General features: G+C 37.9%; 1 protein-coding gene across 1 annotated transcript; it reads right to left on the bottom strand.

Moving 5' to 3' along the window:
* Positions 1-1,934: 1,934 nt before the first annotated feature.
* Positions 1,935-15,095, bottom strand: ZCCHC8 (zinc finger, CCHC domain containing 8). The gene is made up of 13 exons (XM_010182904.1): positions 15,058-15,095; positions 14,361-14,435; positions 13,733-13,838; positions 12,885-12,962; positions 12,468-12,571; positions 10,658-10,723; positions 8,680-8,740; positions 8,068-8,210; positions 7,159-7,301; positions 6,294-6,409; positions 5,127-5,210; positions 4,177-4,291; positions 1,935-3,434 (listed from the first exon to the last, which is right to left on the bottom strand). The coding sequence occupies exons 2-13, from the start codon at positions 14,378-14,380 to the stop codon at positions 2,629-2,631; spliced, it is 1,842 nt and encodes a 613-aa protein (XP_010181206.1). The 5' UTR covers positions 14,381-14,435; positions 15,058-15,095; the 3' UTR covers positions 1,935-2,628.
* Positions 15,096-16,077: the final 982 nt, after the last annotated feature.

Genomic DNA, 16,077 nt, shown 5'->3' with positions numbered 1-16,077 from the left:
CTCCCAGTTACAGCAGATCACAGGTGAAGGACACTCAGTGACTTCCAACAACTCGCCAGTCCAGTCACTCTGGAAAAAAACTCCATTGGATATAAAATGTGGACCCAAACACAGTCCACTCCTGCCCCAAGCCCCCCCAGTTATTATCTACTTTAGTTAACAGAAGACATCATCTTCCAAAAATGAAAGAGATCTGTGTCGCCAAGTAGTTTGCATGCAGCAAGTGGCCAGTGCGATAAAAAAAGCTGAACAGTTTAAAATTCAAAGCCTTAAGGATTTAACATATTTAAACTAGAATTCATCATTACATTAAAAGCCGCGTCGCTGAAATTACTTCACTGTACCCTTACTCTAATACCTTCCATATGAACCTTGGAAGCAATAAAGCTAATGGCTACTTTTTGTGCTAAATCTGGGAATTTGTGCAAACATTGAAGACTCATCTGTTCTGATCAATTAGGTAGAAGGGGATTTATTATGAATTTATTGTGAACACACAGAGTGCTAAAGGGTACCAAGCAAACAAAGATGATTTTCATCTTGTGGTTTCTTTAAGCAAGGCAGGAGTACACAAGCACTGCTGTAAATATGAGGCTCTATGTCCTACTAAAGCAGCAGCATTTCATAAGAGCTATTAAAAAAAGATCTTCCAAGGTGTGGAGAGAGAACTGCATGTTTAAAATATGAGCACCTCAACACACCCAAAAGGTGTGTACAGTTGCAATCATTACCTCATGCCCTGCATCACATTATCACCCACCTATGAATGATGCAGTACACAGCACAGAATGGCTTGTGTAAACTGTCATTACCGGCTTTTAACTCCATGGGAGGAGAAGGCATGGAAAAAAATACAGTATCTCTATATGCTTCCCAACAGAGATTTCTTTGTAAAGTGTGAAGCCGGAAGCAACGCATTACACTGTTATCCATTCCTGGTACATGAAGTAACACTATTTCTTCTGTAAATTTCTTTGTAAAGTGTGAAGCCGGAAGCAACACATTATACTTTGTCATCCATTCCTGGTACATGAAGTAACACTATTTCTTCTGTAAAAGATGGAGGGAGAAAAAAAGCCCCTTTCATTTAAGCTCATATGATGAACCTTTACCTTGACTACTGCTTTCCAAATGTAACCTGATAAACTGAACTGGTATATACTGCAAAATTGTCTTTCAGCCTCTCGGAAGAGAAGTGGTTCATACATGAAGACACTATGGTTTTCCCTTCCTGCAAAGTTTAGAGAGAAAAAAAGGGAACTAAATATAAAAGCTTTAATTACAAAAACCCTGGAGTTCTCTTAAGCATTCAGATACTGAGTGTATTGATATCACATATTAATAAGGATCTTCAGGGAATATGAACTATCTGCAAAGCCAAGAAGTTTAAAGAGTAAGTTCAGTCTCAGAAGTTATCTTACCAAAACCACCTTTGAACCTCCCCCTTCACAAGTCTTTGTTTCAATACCTGAAAATACATTCTTACTTGGTTAGGAAGACTTTTTTCCTGGATTTCTAGAACAAACCAATGCTTTACCAGATCCAATGCACACTGTTAAGTCAATCTAGTACTCCCTCTGTTGGCAATGCCAATAATGTACAGGCATTTCAGCTCCAGGCCCCTCTGAAGCAATTGAGAAAAGGGAACAAAATGTTAGAACAATTAATGAGCAGAATGATACACTTTACGTTTTCAGAAGTGGGCAGTTCTTCAGATGATGACAACTAAATGGTATGGCAAGGTTCCATTTAAGTAGCTAAAGCAATTTTAACAGCTTCTAGAGTCTGAAAACCTGAAACCCAATAGTTGTGACCCCTCCGAGAATATTTAACTGTATTCATCCTCATTTTAACCAGCTTATTTTTCTAATTATCTCCAGCTGCTAATTTTCAAAAATCAGCAGTTTGATGGTTTAGGACTCCAATTTAAAAAATCTTTATATAAAAGCTCATTTATTAAACCTCTGTACACAACAATGAACATGTATGTACAGCAAGTTTACATGAAGGATGATGTTACAAAAGATACAGTGGTAATTAAAACTGACCCACATAAATAATTTATAAAAATATTCGAAATGGTGAAGATAATGCTGGTAATCCCCAATAACTTTCATCCAATTGCCAGGATTTTGATGTGGGAAATCTTAACATTAGACCTTTTTAGAAACATTCTGAATATATTAAACTTATCTACAGGATAATTAGCAAAATGTATAAAGTATAGATTATTGTACAAAGGACAGCTATTTTTAAAAATCACCAACCCACCTGAAACTCAAGGACAATATAAATCTTAGCCAAAGTAATGAACAACAAACCACAAATTCCTCTTTTTAGAGTTTCATGTATTGGCAAGTAAACCGCTTTTAACAAATCAACAGTCCTGTTACTCCCCAGTGGAAAGATGCAATTTGGGGACAATTCTTCTCTAGTTTCTGGCTGTGTTGGTGGTCCTGGTCAATATGGAAGCTCTGCAATGACTTCAGTCCCAAGGAACAAGGGGCAGAGCTGCATTTGTCAAGATTTTCTCCTTCCCACAAAAGGATGAGGAAGGCTACCAGAGTTTGTAAAATTGGAGGAGAGAGGAGGAAGCAGGGATCCGGACATAAAACAAAGGAAGACCAGTTAAGGTGAAGTCTTTTTCTTTTGCTGGTTTCTTGGAGAATTTTTTAACACGCTTCTTATTCGTAAATAAACACCTGTTGATTCTGCCATATTTTCAAATTCAAATGGTGTTATGCCTGCAGCAAACTTGCTCATATCAGGAACAAGACTGGAGTTTTTTGCAGGTGATTTAATGTTTGTGACCACTTCACCACCACTCGTATTTTCTCTTTCACAGTTGGGAGCAGGCATGGCGTTATCCAGCAAGCCTTCGGAATCTGTATTATCAGGATTTTCCTTTAAATTAAGCAAACTATCCCCTGGATTAGGACTGGTTATAGAATGTTCATTTTCTGGTACCTGTTCACCAATGTCGGAAAACCTAGTTTCCACTGCAATCACCTTATCAGATGATCTTACTTCTGCAACGAGATCTACTTCGTTCCTAGACGGCGATGATGTGACAGAATTTCCAGTTAAAGGTGTATCAACAGGAATATCAGAGTCGCTGTTTGTGCTTTCTGCCTGCTCTAGTGCTGCCCAGATTAATCGCTGCTGTTCCTCCAGCTCTTCCAATGTCAGAGTATCCTCATCCATGACCGAGTCCACTATTTTTGGCCGAGGATTATCACTGGAAGGATTCAACGGTGCAGCAGTCCTAGGAAGAGGAGGGTGGGTGGGGGCTGAAGGTTGAGGTGGTGTGAGATTTGGTGGAGTTGTTCCCTGTGGTAAAGGCGGAGGAGTTGACATCGATGGACGTCCAGGTGGCAGCGGAGGTTGGAACTGAAAACTGTTAGGAGTTTGAGATCTCTGTGACACTTCCAGATCTAGAAACAGATTGAAAGACAGCTATTAGACTCTGAAATCTGAATAGGACAAGATTCAAAGTGCCAATGCACTGATTAACTAGCAGACTTAAGTCTTCTCAGTCTGAGTTTCCAGCTGAGACAGAACAAACTTTTTGAAGATTTTAATATCCCTTAAAACTACAGTTTTGGGAATTTTAACTCTGCTAGCCATTCAAGGAAAAAAAAATTAAAAATACTCTTGAATGTATTGAGAGCAAACCTATTCCACACTGAAGGATTTCCTCATAGGAAATCGCAACCAAAAGCCAGAAGTTTCTCCAGCTGTTCTAACATCTAAACTACACTGAGTGAAACTCATATTTTTAGGAAGTTATGAGCTTGTAACTAGGAAGTTAAATTATTTCATCCAAATATTTAAGGATTTGGAGGTAATCAAAACAGAAGTTTCTTTAGGACTAAACCTGAAGTAAAGAGATGAGAATTTGTAACCTAACACACCAATTGCTCTGAGCACACCCAAAACCTCCTGCTTGATATTGGAAGATCTGACAACCACAGCAACAGAGAATGCTTCTTGTGGAGAGACCCAAATGCAACTGTAGTAGAGCACCGCTAGCATTTGTTAGCAATTACATTAATAACCATCATAATGAATACTAACACATTGGTTTCTCTTTATGAACACTGACATTTCAATTCAGAGCAAGTTATTTTGAAAATAAAAATTAAAACTAGGAAAAAAAATGCAGAATAACAATACCAGAATCTAGGTCCATGTCAGCTGCTGGTACCTCTACATTGTCTTCTTTCAGACGTTTTGAATGATGAGAGCTTGACTGAGATGCAGACCTTTTATTGCTAGATTTTGGACTTGGCTGAAGATAAATTATCCAGGGAAACAAAATAAATGAGTATTAAATTGTGACGTTTCCAGCTATAAGAACATGTTTAAAGCAATTTCGTAACTAAACAATCATTTGGTGACCCAGTGTATAAACTAGACATCGAAGTCTGAAAGACTGAATGCCACTGAACAGAACTGTAGTCCTGTTCAGGTTTAAGTGGCAAAAGAAAAGACTGTCTGCATTCCTAACACAGGATTACCACCAAGCTTCCACCTGGAGACCTAGATCTTACAAGACCATCGCCACGCAAGTATTGCGTGTCCCTTCCTGGTAGGCTTAGAATTTACTGTTTAATTCCATACAGCATTGGACTTTGGGACTGAGAGCAGAGCACAGATCTTCCCTCCTCAGCTGGAAGCTTTCTGCCATAGATAACACCAGGCTAGAGTCACATTAGAGAAGCCCTGAAAATGACACAGGACAGGAGCACCATGTGCTTTCCCAAGTCACTTTAAGAAGATTATAAATCATGGCTATAGCAAAGAAGCTTTTCACTTGTTTGAGAAGCCTGGAACGAAGACCACTGTAAAAGTTTATAGTGACCTTTTTCACAACTGTTTGTAAAATATTTCACAATCAGGATCTGCTTATATTAATTGAAATAATGGAGTTTGTTCTAAACATGAAGCTCCTTTTTGTTAGAACAGAAAAGTCAACCATCAGTATTTCACACCTGGTATCAGTGTCAGTAAGGAAGTCTATCCTCTTGTGCAAGAAGAGGATATAAACAAGAAATCATCATTGGCCACACTAACTAAAAGACAATTTTTCTCTTTTATTTCAAATAACAATGAGATATATTCACCGAATGAAAAGTAGAAAGGTAGTTAGCAAAAACATCCTTCTGTTGAGATGGCTGCATTGGGATGGAACCAAATATCTGCCATTCCTACAGAAAAAAAAGAGAAATAACATTGCTTGTGGTTCGCTAATGACACGACAGTAAAACTTAAGAGAAACACTTAGAGATTAACAAGTCAAGAGGAATTAAAGTTCTCATCAAAAGCCTCATTTATCAGAGTAAATAGATCGTTAGTAGGAACTTCTGGCAAATCAAAGTGTTCTCACCTGTGAGCACAAACAAGTGATGCAGTGCGCTATGACTGGGTTAGTAGGAGTAATTATTTTTTTAAAAATCATCACCGTTACAAAATGTCATTGACCGTTTCATAACAACTACTCTTTAACACTTGTAACACAACTACAAACTTCCCCTTGAAATAACTGGTCAGATGAAAAAGGCTCACTTTGAAAAACAGACATTTTTAGTGAAAATGTAAAAAAAACTTGGACAGAACCTCAGTCAAGAATACTGAATGAAAAAACACATTTGGAGGCCACAAAATGGACAAACAAAGCTGTAGAAGAAAATGTGTAAGTGCCCCTCTTTAATGCACATGTATTAACATCAGTGATGAAGTCCACTACTAACAGCAGGTTAAAATGCTTTTGGAAATAAAAGTCCAGGAGCAGCAACAGCCACAGGAGATTCCTGGTGTGCTCTGTACTCAAAGAGGGGACCTGCGACGTGGCTCTGATCTGACTCATTTTGCCACCGCTGTTACAAAGCTTCCCAGAGGTTGTGCACTCGTCTGATAAGAGTTTCCTATGGTTGAAATTAGAGTTAGGATAATACTCACAGTAATTTTCATATTCCAAGAAAAATCAGAAAAATTAGAGGTATGGAAGGAACACTTCATGTGTGAAGCTTTGTGTTTAAAAAAGTGGAACTACACTTCTAGGTTCCTATTGGTTTCATAATGGAAATAATCACCCTGGAAGCATTGTCAGAGCCCACCCACAAGAGTTGTAACAGATAACAGGCAGATGGATGTCCTATCAGGCCTCAAACCAGGTGCTTAAAAATAAGAGCCTGTTGAAAGAAAATTGTCAGATGCAGAACAGAAAACGTTCAACTTAGTTAAAAGCAATCATTATTCAGCATGTTCTTTAGATGGCAGGGGGCACTTACATCTGGGATTCCACTTGGAGTGGATATATTAAAACCTGGATAGTTTATCAACTTAGAGACATCATAAGTGGTATGTTTTGCTTGGTGAGATCCTTCATCTTCTGTTCCACTATCATCTGTAATGAAATACCACTATTATTGATGCTAATTAAGAACGTTACTGAAAAAATGTACAGGATTTAAGAAAAGGATTTTGGGTCTTGGAATGCAAGTACTGATAGAGAGCTTTGTCGTCCACAAAGGCAACAACAGTGAACAAATCTATCAGATACATGCATGAAACCCCTCCAGAAACCTGACTGGGTATTCATAATACCACTCTTTATGTACCAATACCTCAGAATTTGGCATCAGGAATGTTCTCTGAGCTGCAGCATATGTGTTGGTCATTAGTAAAAAGCTGATAAACTACTTGATAAGTTGGGTTTCAAGAAATGCATTCACTGCTCGCTGGTGGTCTGCTGACTCTTATTATGCAACAGTAGGTTATTGAACTTTAGAAAGTATTATGGTTTCTTTCATAAAAGAGAAGTTTATCGAAAAAAGGGAGAGGAAGCCTGACAACAAAGACTTGCGCAGGTTCACAGGAACTCCACATTCTAATAGCAAAGGTTGATTAGAGTGAAATCACACTGACAAAGTCTTCATCCATGCAATCCAATTGTTACAGAAGTTTTTTCATTGTCACATCATAGCGAGGTCAGAGTATTTTTACATTACTTTAGAAAAGGTGATTTAGAACTTTCTCACTCTTCCACGAGGAAGATGAAGATTTACAAACTAGGTACTTTACTGTCTCCTGAATAGGATGCAGCCAGTAATAGCCCGCATGCTAAAAACTGCATTTCTGCAGCACGTCCCTTACCTTTCCCATCATAAAGCGCAAGTCCCGAGTGCTCCATTTCAGCCTCCTTGAGCCAACCTGGAGGATAACCCAGCTGACGCATGCGATATATAAACGGAGGAATACTCTTATCTGTGACACCAAGTGCATCTTGAAGTTCTCCACTAAGTTAAGAAAACAAACAGAAAATAACGTCCTCCAGTAAAATTCATAATTGAGTTTTAACAAAAGGAAGTTATGAACATTTTGTTGAATTTTAAACTGTCAAGTTAAAACAACTTAGTATTACCTTAAACTATGGTGCCTGTTAATCCCAGATACAACAGTTTTAGGTTAAAACCAGCTTTGATGTAAAAGGTATCTTTTAACATTTCATTTTTCATATGCTTAAACATTTTATGAGAATTACTTCTACACTGAAAACAACTTACTCAACTTGTTACTTCTGATTCATGGCCCTAACTGTACCTATCAGTGGCAGGAAGGGTGGAACTTAACAAAACTCTAAATTTACTGATGATTTCTTTGGAAACTGCTACAGCCGTAATATGACTAAAAAAAACAACAACATTTTGGATAGAGAGAAAAAAGAGAGAGAAAGGGACACTCAAAGCTCAAAATTCTCAGAATTTTGCATGCATTTTTAGTTCATCAGGAACATAACAGATCTGCAATTTGAGTAGCCAAAGAGTGTACCTCCCTACATTAGTGTCATGGGAAAGGGTAGGACTATTAAGCGGGCAGTGAGTTTTCATTTGAAAAAGTATTTGTGCAACTTATTAAACAAAATTTAATTTAGCAAACACATTTGAACACAATACATCCATTGTTAAGAGCAGCAGATGGACTGAAAAGGAACATCTGGCGCTCCAAAGCCAGAAAAGGTATTCCACAAAAGCAGTGCAACAGCTAATGGAAAGAAAGATATACCTAATTACTCCTGGTTTAAATTTTCCAAACCTCTCTTCTACTTCTTCTGCATGGTAACGCTGCTGAAAATTCTGATTGCTGGCTTCACCACAAGCTTCCATAAACTCCTTTCTCTTCTCACTTATACGAGCTGCATTTCGTGGCTTAAAGATAACACAATTGGGAAGTTTAGATTTGGATAACTCACGATTTATGTGCTCCTCCACCCAACATAAAACTGGTATCCTTGCCCTCATCATGCTTCATTGTTTAGCACGTGGCCACATGACAGAACTACAGCTGTCACGAAAACTACACAGCAAAAAACCGAGACTATTTGCATTGCATCTAGTGGAGCTCTAAAAAAGAAGGAAAGACTGTTCAAACTGAAAAATGTCCCTCTATAAATTAAAGGAGACATTCAAAACATTATGCTACAAAGTTAATTTATGTTCTGATTTAGTATGTTAGAATTTAAAAGCATGAACAGCATGATCTAATCAACAGAGATGAATAACCATTTGTATCTACATCCTGACCCCAAGGCATCTAATTATTTTTTTAAACAGTGCAGTAGCACTCGAAACATTTCCTGGAGAGCAGCAGTCTCTTACATAGTGATGTAGACTTTACCTTTGGACAGTCTTTCATTTGATGGTCTTCAGAACCACAATTGAAACAATGCGGTTTTGGCCTACTTAAAAAAAAAAAAAGCACAACAAATTAAGCCTGAAAATCATTTTACAATGTTAAATGCACTTAATATTACTTTAAATCTTGTTAGGTTTTTAGTTTCAGACTCAGAAAGAAAAGAATGTAGACATTGCTTGCTGATTTAATATGCTGTCTTCTGCTTCTCTTAAATCAACTACTTAATGTCAATCTTCAAAACAGTTACAGAATGTTGTTGAATGCACAGTTCAAAGGAGAACACAAGAAACGAGACCACCACAGGCACAGCACTGGGGGAGGATGGGGGGAAGAATACGTGACAGCACGTGGAGAGGAAAGAGAGGAGAACTAAAATTACACTGGAAAAGTTGTACTTCGAGGCAGAAATGAAGCTTTTATCCCATATATTAGAGATTATTCCTTTAAGAGGGAATAGAATAGTCACAGAATAATTCAGGCTGGATCTCAGGAGATCTCTAATCCAGTCCCTTAATCAAAGCTGGGCCAGCTACGAGATCAGAGCAGGTTGTTCAGGGCTCTATCCAGCTGGGTCTTGAATATCCCTCCAGATAGAGACTGCACAACCTCTCTGGGCAACCTGATCCAATGGGTTACTGTCCTAAGGGTGGAAAAGGTTTTCCTGATATCTTGCTGCAGGTGGAACAGTACTCAACAAAGGATTTCTGCTTCTGATTAAATACATAAACATTTGTTTAGACAGTGCCAATAAATGAAAACAAAACCTACATACTAAAGCTTATACTATGTCCAGAGGAAGGAAAGTGAAGATGTTAAAACAATACCTTTAACTCTAGAGTACAGATAAGGAACCCCTCGATTTAATATACCTGTAGTACACCATTACATCTGTTTCACTTTTTATGCTTGTATCATCAGAGGTCTGATCCTTTTTACAACACTGAGAATCAGTTACCAGTAGAAACAAGCAGGAAAGCATGACTACCTCTTTGGAAAGCCCTGGCCCGCAGCTTGAAAAAGTTATGCATGTTGTGCAACTGCACTGAAAACCTGGAATGGAACTGCAGCTGGCTTCAAGTTTCATTTTCCTTGTAAATTCATACCATGGCAGCAAATACGTTCAACATTACAGAGGGTGAAATCCCAAACTCTTAAGAGATTTTACAGGAAGGTTTCTTTTCTGAACATTCATTTTTATCAAATTAGAATGGGAACCAGAAGTGAAGACAAAAGGGTGACACAAGAATGAGTGTCCAGAGTTAACCCCCATACATGCAGATACTCCAACCTCTTGAGTCCTCTACTAAGATAAAGTGAAAAAGCATCTTCTGCTTCACCTTTACATAGTATTCAGACATCTTCTGTGGTGATACAAGTATTTTATCACCATCCCATACCATGAGCACAATCCTTCCATCTGCTATCCTTTCAGGTGGTAATACTTCTAATCAAACCAGAGTTTAACTCAGCATGCATCTTTATCTTTGAAATTCCCACTAAAAGCTTGGTCCATCCTCATTGCATCTGAAATCAGTGACGTTAGATGCTATGAAGACCACACAAGCTGTCAGGTAGAAACTCCATTCACTTTACTTGTTATATCCCCTAAAAGCTATACAATCAACTCTAAGATCAGGCTGTCTCAAAAGTCTATAAAATAAGTCAAGACAGTTGTTCTACCAAACAGTAAGAATTGTACATGAGTACAAGCATGACAACGCAATCACTAAAAAGGCAAGCAACAGAAGAACTGAGTATAAACTGCAGAAAGTTTTTAAACTTCTATTTTAGGCCCTTCCTAAAGAAAGTCAATAAACAAGAAAATCCACTGACTGTAAAGCTCAGCACTGGTTTACTTTAAAATTAAACTCATGTTCAAGGGTTCAGTATACTGGGAAATAATCACAGTGTACATCTAAACTTTTCAGCTCAAAACTTTATATTTAAGAATAATACAAACCTTTTTGGTTTTACTTGTATTTCTTGTCCATCTAGAGAGAGAATCTGGCTGAAAACTTGCTGATATCTTTAGATTTCAATAAGGAACTGCTACTGGATGAAGCAAAATTTCAAATCTTGTTTAAAATATCAGTGAAAACCTAACAGTACTTGAATAGAATACTGCCTCTTCCGGATTAAGTTACAGATGGGTCCTTGATGTGAAGTCCATAGTATAAACTATAAAACTATCTACCATAAGCTATTTGCTAAGATGGGCTTATGTTGTCTTCTCCTACTCAATTTCTATCCAATAACCAACTTTGTTCTTTATCAGCACTTGCCTGAACTACAACCCTCTTGTTTACAAACAGAAGTTGCAAGCTAACAATTCTGCTATGCTTCACAGCAATCTCATCAACACATTTTGGTAGACTTTCAAAAACATAACTCACTCCTCAAGTAGGTGGAGATAGGTCGTATCACACTACTTGTGTTTCCTTTTGGACTGCAGTGTGTCAGCTGCTCTGCCCATTTGTCTTAAAAATATCTCAGAAGCCAAGAGGGCTGCAAGCGAACCAGCGTGGTAAAGACCAAGAGGTTCAGTAAACTCAGCAGCATGGCACTTTCCAGAATCTAACAGCTGCTTTTAAAAACAAAAGCAGATGCCAGATATGAGTCGAACTGACATGGTAATTGAGCGCAGCACTTTGGTCATTTAGACTCACAGAACGTGATACACCATTTCACTGAGAAGTGCTATTTTTGACTTAATGCCATCTAAGGAAAGATGTGGTAAGTAAATTGAAAGAATGGTATCAAAGCTAAGCTGGCAGACATGAATGTTTAGTCACATCTAACTTGGCATTTTAGGAGATATGACCCTGTTCAGCACCTACTTCTTTCATCTAGAGGTTGGGAGATGGTACCAGATCATGTGGAGAACAGGACTAATTGCACTCTAACAGAGACAGCTCTTCAAATGTCAAATTACAGCACAGTGCATACACCATCATTGGCAGGCACAAGAAAACCCAAGTTAGGCAGCTTATAAATTTGTAATTTTTGTTCAAACACTTAATTTCTTAACATGAGGAAGTGACCTTTATTACAAGCTCGATAACTAGAGATTGCAGAAATAAACTGTAAAAATGGTTGTTATCCTGACTCTTTCTGGGGCAGAAGCAATACTAGAAAACTGGGGAGATGAGATTACTTGAGAAATTTCTTGTCCAATTTATTTTTGTCACGAAGGACTATGATATTAAAAAACACTTATTCCAACATTTCCCTCAATCTTGCCTTTGAAATACTGGCTTTAACAAACAGTGATGAACCAACTTGAAAATGGATGCAAGTTAAGAGCATTTAATAATTAAACTTTATTAAAAGACTTTCTCTCTGGCTTCCACATTTGGAAAAAAAAAACTACCTTACAGCATATTTGAGTTTGCCAAGGCCTTTTCTTCTCCCAGACAGCAGATTTTATAAAAGGAGAACAGTTACTCGTATCTGGAATGAGCTGTCATTCCAAACCTGATTGGAGACTGGCCCACGAATCCTAAAGTCATCAGATGTATTTATGGGGAAACAAGGCACTCACACTTCCCAAGCATAAGCCTTCTAAAATCAACGAGCCAATCATATCTCAATACTTCTCTGTTTTGAGTAAAAAAGCCATTAATGACTCATTAAAACTTTTCATCTGTAACGACCGATATGGTTTTGATAGAAATGTACAAGCTACTGAATGGAATCTGAGTTCAATTTACCGACTGGCATTCTTTGGATTTGAGAAACGGAAAAACCCCTTGTTTTAGTAAACAGGATACTTAGGTATTTCCCATCCTTCTGTCAGCTGTGGATTCTCATTTAATATAGGCTGTCCCAGTTTATCGAGACAAAAATTGGTAAAATACAGAACACTTCCTACAACCTGTAGAAAAAAAGTCAGAAAATTGTCAGAAATGTGTCAGTATTTAGGTCAGATTGGTAGCATTTCTATAAATTTACACTGCTTGAAAAACTTCAATTTTTTTTTTCCCCCGCTCTGTAAGAATTTACAATACACACCCACAACTGTACAAATAAGTATTTTTTCCACTGATGTAGCCAAAACATGCTGAACTTAACTGCTATTACACTGATAAGTGAAATTTAACAAGATCATATTTTAATGGCAGTGCAAACTGAATACGTACAATAAAGAGTCAGACCTACCATTGAAGAGTACATAGTCAAAAACTTACACTAAAAGCTTCTTTAATTTTTTTAACAGAATTCGAGCTTGCTGTTTTACAGTCCTCTTCCAAAAGAACACTGGAGGGCTGACATGAAAAGTAAAAATGCAAATAATTACTTTAAAATAACAGCAAATAGAAGAGCTCCTAAATAAGTAAGTTTAAATTCAATTAGTAAGGTTAAAATTCAAAGGCAGAGAACATGGAATACAGTTTCTATTCTTTCATGAAACGTCAGTTAAACAGCAAGAGGGAGATGTCTACATCAGTCATGATGCTTTCTACAGTCCAAAGGATGACACAGCTCATTTCTAAAGCTTTCTCTGATTAGAAATACGCTGCATAAGAACATCTTTATTTTTATGTCAAAAGCTAAGAGAAAGATGAAGAAATGTGCCATTTCAATTTCTTATTCAAAGTGAATGCTAAAAAACGAGTGTTAAGTAAAACTCAAAATTCTAAACTAAAAAGAAAGTGGAAATTTTCAGATCCTCTTGTTTATCTGCACTCTTATATACACTCAAAGTTGGGCCAAACACCATCAGAGGAGTATAAGTTATGTTTGTGCCTTATGGCCTTTTCTTGATTATTTAAAGCAACTTATTGCTTTGCTTTTACACAAATCTCACTAGGAACAATTTTAAAGAAACATTTTCATAGGCAGAAAGGATTTTTTTTTGTCTTGGTTATCTATTTTTGTTAATAAGTAGTTATAAAACATTTGACCGATACTTGATTTGCAATTAAACAGGAAAGACACTCCAGAATGCAGCTATTTAGCAGTGCTGCATTTCAATATTCCCACTACAAAGGTGCAAGGGTAGGAGCACCTAATAACAATCTGAGTTTTAAAGTACCTGTGGCTTAACATTGAAGTGCGTTTTTTCTTGCTCATTTTTCTTCTGCTCTTCGTATTTCTGAACTAAATTAAAAACAAAATCTTCAATTTCTTGATGGTACTGCCTATAATGGAGTGAAGAAGCATACAGAGACAAAGATGTGAGCAACGTTGAAACATATGTTAGATGTCTTTTTTTTTTTTTTTAAGCATTTACTATTTACTAAAGAACTTAGAAACGGGGCACATAACTTCTCTCCTGTCCTCCTCCCAACCCCCACCAACATGAATGCAGTCTATTGTTAACGATCACCCTTTATTAATGTGGAAAAAGAATAAACTCGGAGGCAGGGAAAATTTAATTTACTATATTTACCCACAACGCTCATGAAACTCAAACTACTATTCAGGCTCAGTCCAGGTTCCTGGAAGTCACACTTGATTTCATGATAAAATCAGGTATTACTAATGAAAGGAACAGACCTCCTGTAATACTGCTCATTAGCCTTTCTCCCCTTCAAGCTTAAGAAGTTTATGTTATTGAATAAACCATATATCCATCGCTTGGGCAAACACTAACATAGCCAAACAAGTAAATGAAAAGTCCCATTTCCTGTCAGGATTGCTTTTTCTTGGAAAGTACTTACTTTGAAATTACATTGTTCATAAATAAAATCTGTAACAGGGGCCCATCAAATTTGGAGTTGTCCACTGAAATTCCACTGGAAAAAAAGATCAGAGACAATGGTTACTGTAGTAACCTTAGTGTAAACATTCCCTATCCGTTTTATCACAGCAAAGTCTGTAGTCTGCAGAGAGAGGAAGGTCTGGGCAATAAAATTTCTGTTCTTTTAATAAGTTCCTATCCCCCCAAACAGAAATCATCCTCTTCCAAACACTGCACTTTGCCTGGCATGAGGTGGAGAGAAAACAAAACAGAACGTTACACTACAGAAATTTTCCTTTAACTGCAATAAGCTGTAATGAAGCCTTACAAATAAGATCTCTTATTTATTCAACCATTTTAATTTAGTTATTCTCACTGCTGAACTTTACAAAAAGCTGTTTTCCTAAAGGCCATATAAGTTTCATAAACAGATATACAGAAATAAAAAAGTTACAGCAATACACACTAAGTTCTTTATAGTCAAAGCTAAAAGACTTTTCAAGAATGATAAGAGCATTTTAGAAACCAAACACCTGAGCAGGGACGGGACACAGAAACAAAGTTTCTAAAAGATGTGGCAGGTGTTGTTAGCTGAGGCAGCTGTTATCTCAGACAAACTCTATTTCAAACATGTATTGTTCATACCTAGCATTTTAAGTGAGCATTAACAAACATACCTAGGACGAGTCAGAATATTCAGCTTCCTTTTAAGTTCTTGGTGTTAATTTATTGTTAAGGATGTTACTTTCTTCAGAAGATAGAGACCCACATCTTAATCAATTAAAGGATAAAAACAAGAAAACACCTAACAAGAGTTCCACAGAGTAACAAATGGGGTTTCAGATCTTCCTTTTCATTGCACAGAGGATTATTTGCAAATCCATCCATTGCTGAAGAAACACGGTAAAATGAAAACAAAAAAAACCCACAAAAAAACCAAAAAAACCCAAATGAAACACAGATGGAAAAGAGGACTAGCTGTGACAATCCAAACAGTATAGTCCATTACATGCACTATGTTCAGATTTACAGAATTTTATTTTAAAGATAGCCAAAATAATCACCAAAAAAGTCACGGAAAGACACGTTCCACTCTGCTGCAGTATGGAATCCAAAAACCCTTTAGGGAACGAGTCAAAATTTAACAGTTTAAAGTTATTTCTAGATACGTTAAAAATGAATTTTCAAAGTGAACGCACAGCTGCTTCTTTACACTAAAAACACAGAAAGGAGGAGTCTAACATGAAGTGTTTTAACAGTCATCCCAGCACTCAAGAACTCAACTACCTCCTTTGCCAACTGAAACAAAGCTGGCACAGACCCGGACATTCCGAGAACAGAAAACTTCCTCTTAGGTGACAGAAGCAGAAGCCAGGAAAAAAACAGCGACCGCAGCGACCCGCGGGCTCGCAGCGGCCCAAGACGAGAAGCCGCCGGGGGAAGAGTGTCCCCTCCCCGCCAAGCTCCGTTCTTCTCGTCCTCCAGGGCCTTTCTCCACAAAGGGGCAGAGCCCGGCCTCACGGAGCAAAGGGACACAGCCCGGCCTCCCGAGGCGCCCCAAAAGGCGGGAAAAGCCGGAGCCCCTCAAGCCGGAGGCGGGCAGGCGCCAAAGCTGGCCCGGAAGGGAACCGGCGGCAACAGCAGCACCTTCCTTCCTACCGCCCCGCTGCGCCCTCCCCCGAGCAGGCCCTGCCTCT

Source organism: Mesitornis unicolor, unplaced genomic scaffold, assembly GCF_000695765.1.
Source record: "Mesitornis unicolor isolate BGI_N332 unplaced genomic scaffold, ASM69576v1 scaffold26364, whole genome shotgun sequence".
NCBI lineage: Eukaryota > Metazoa > Chordata > Aves > Mesitornithiformes > Mesitornithidae > Mesitornis > Mesitornis unicolor.
Note: the sequence above shows the minus strand (reverse complement) of the source record. Positions and strands in the feature narration are given on the sequence as shown.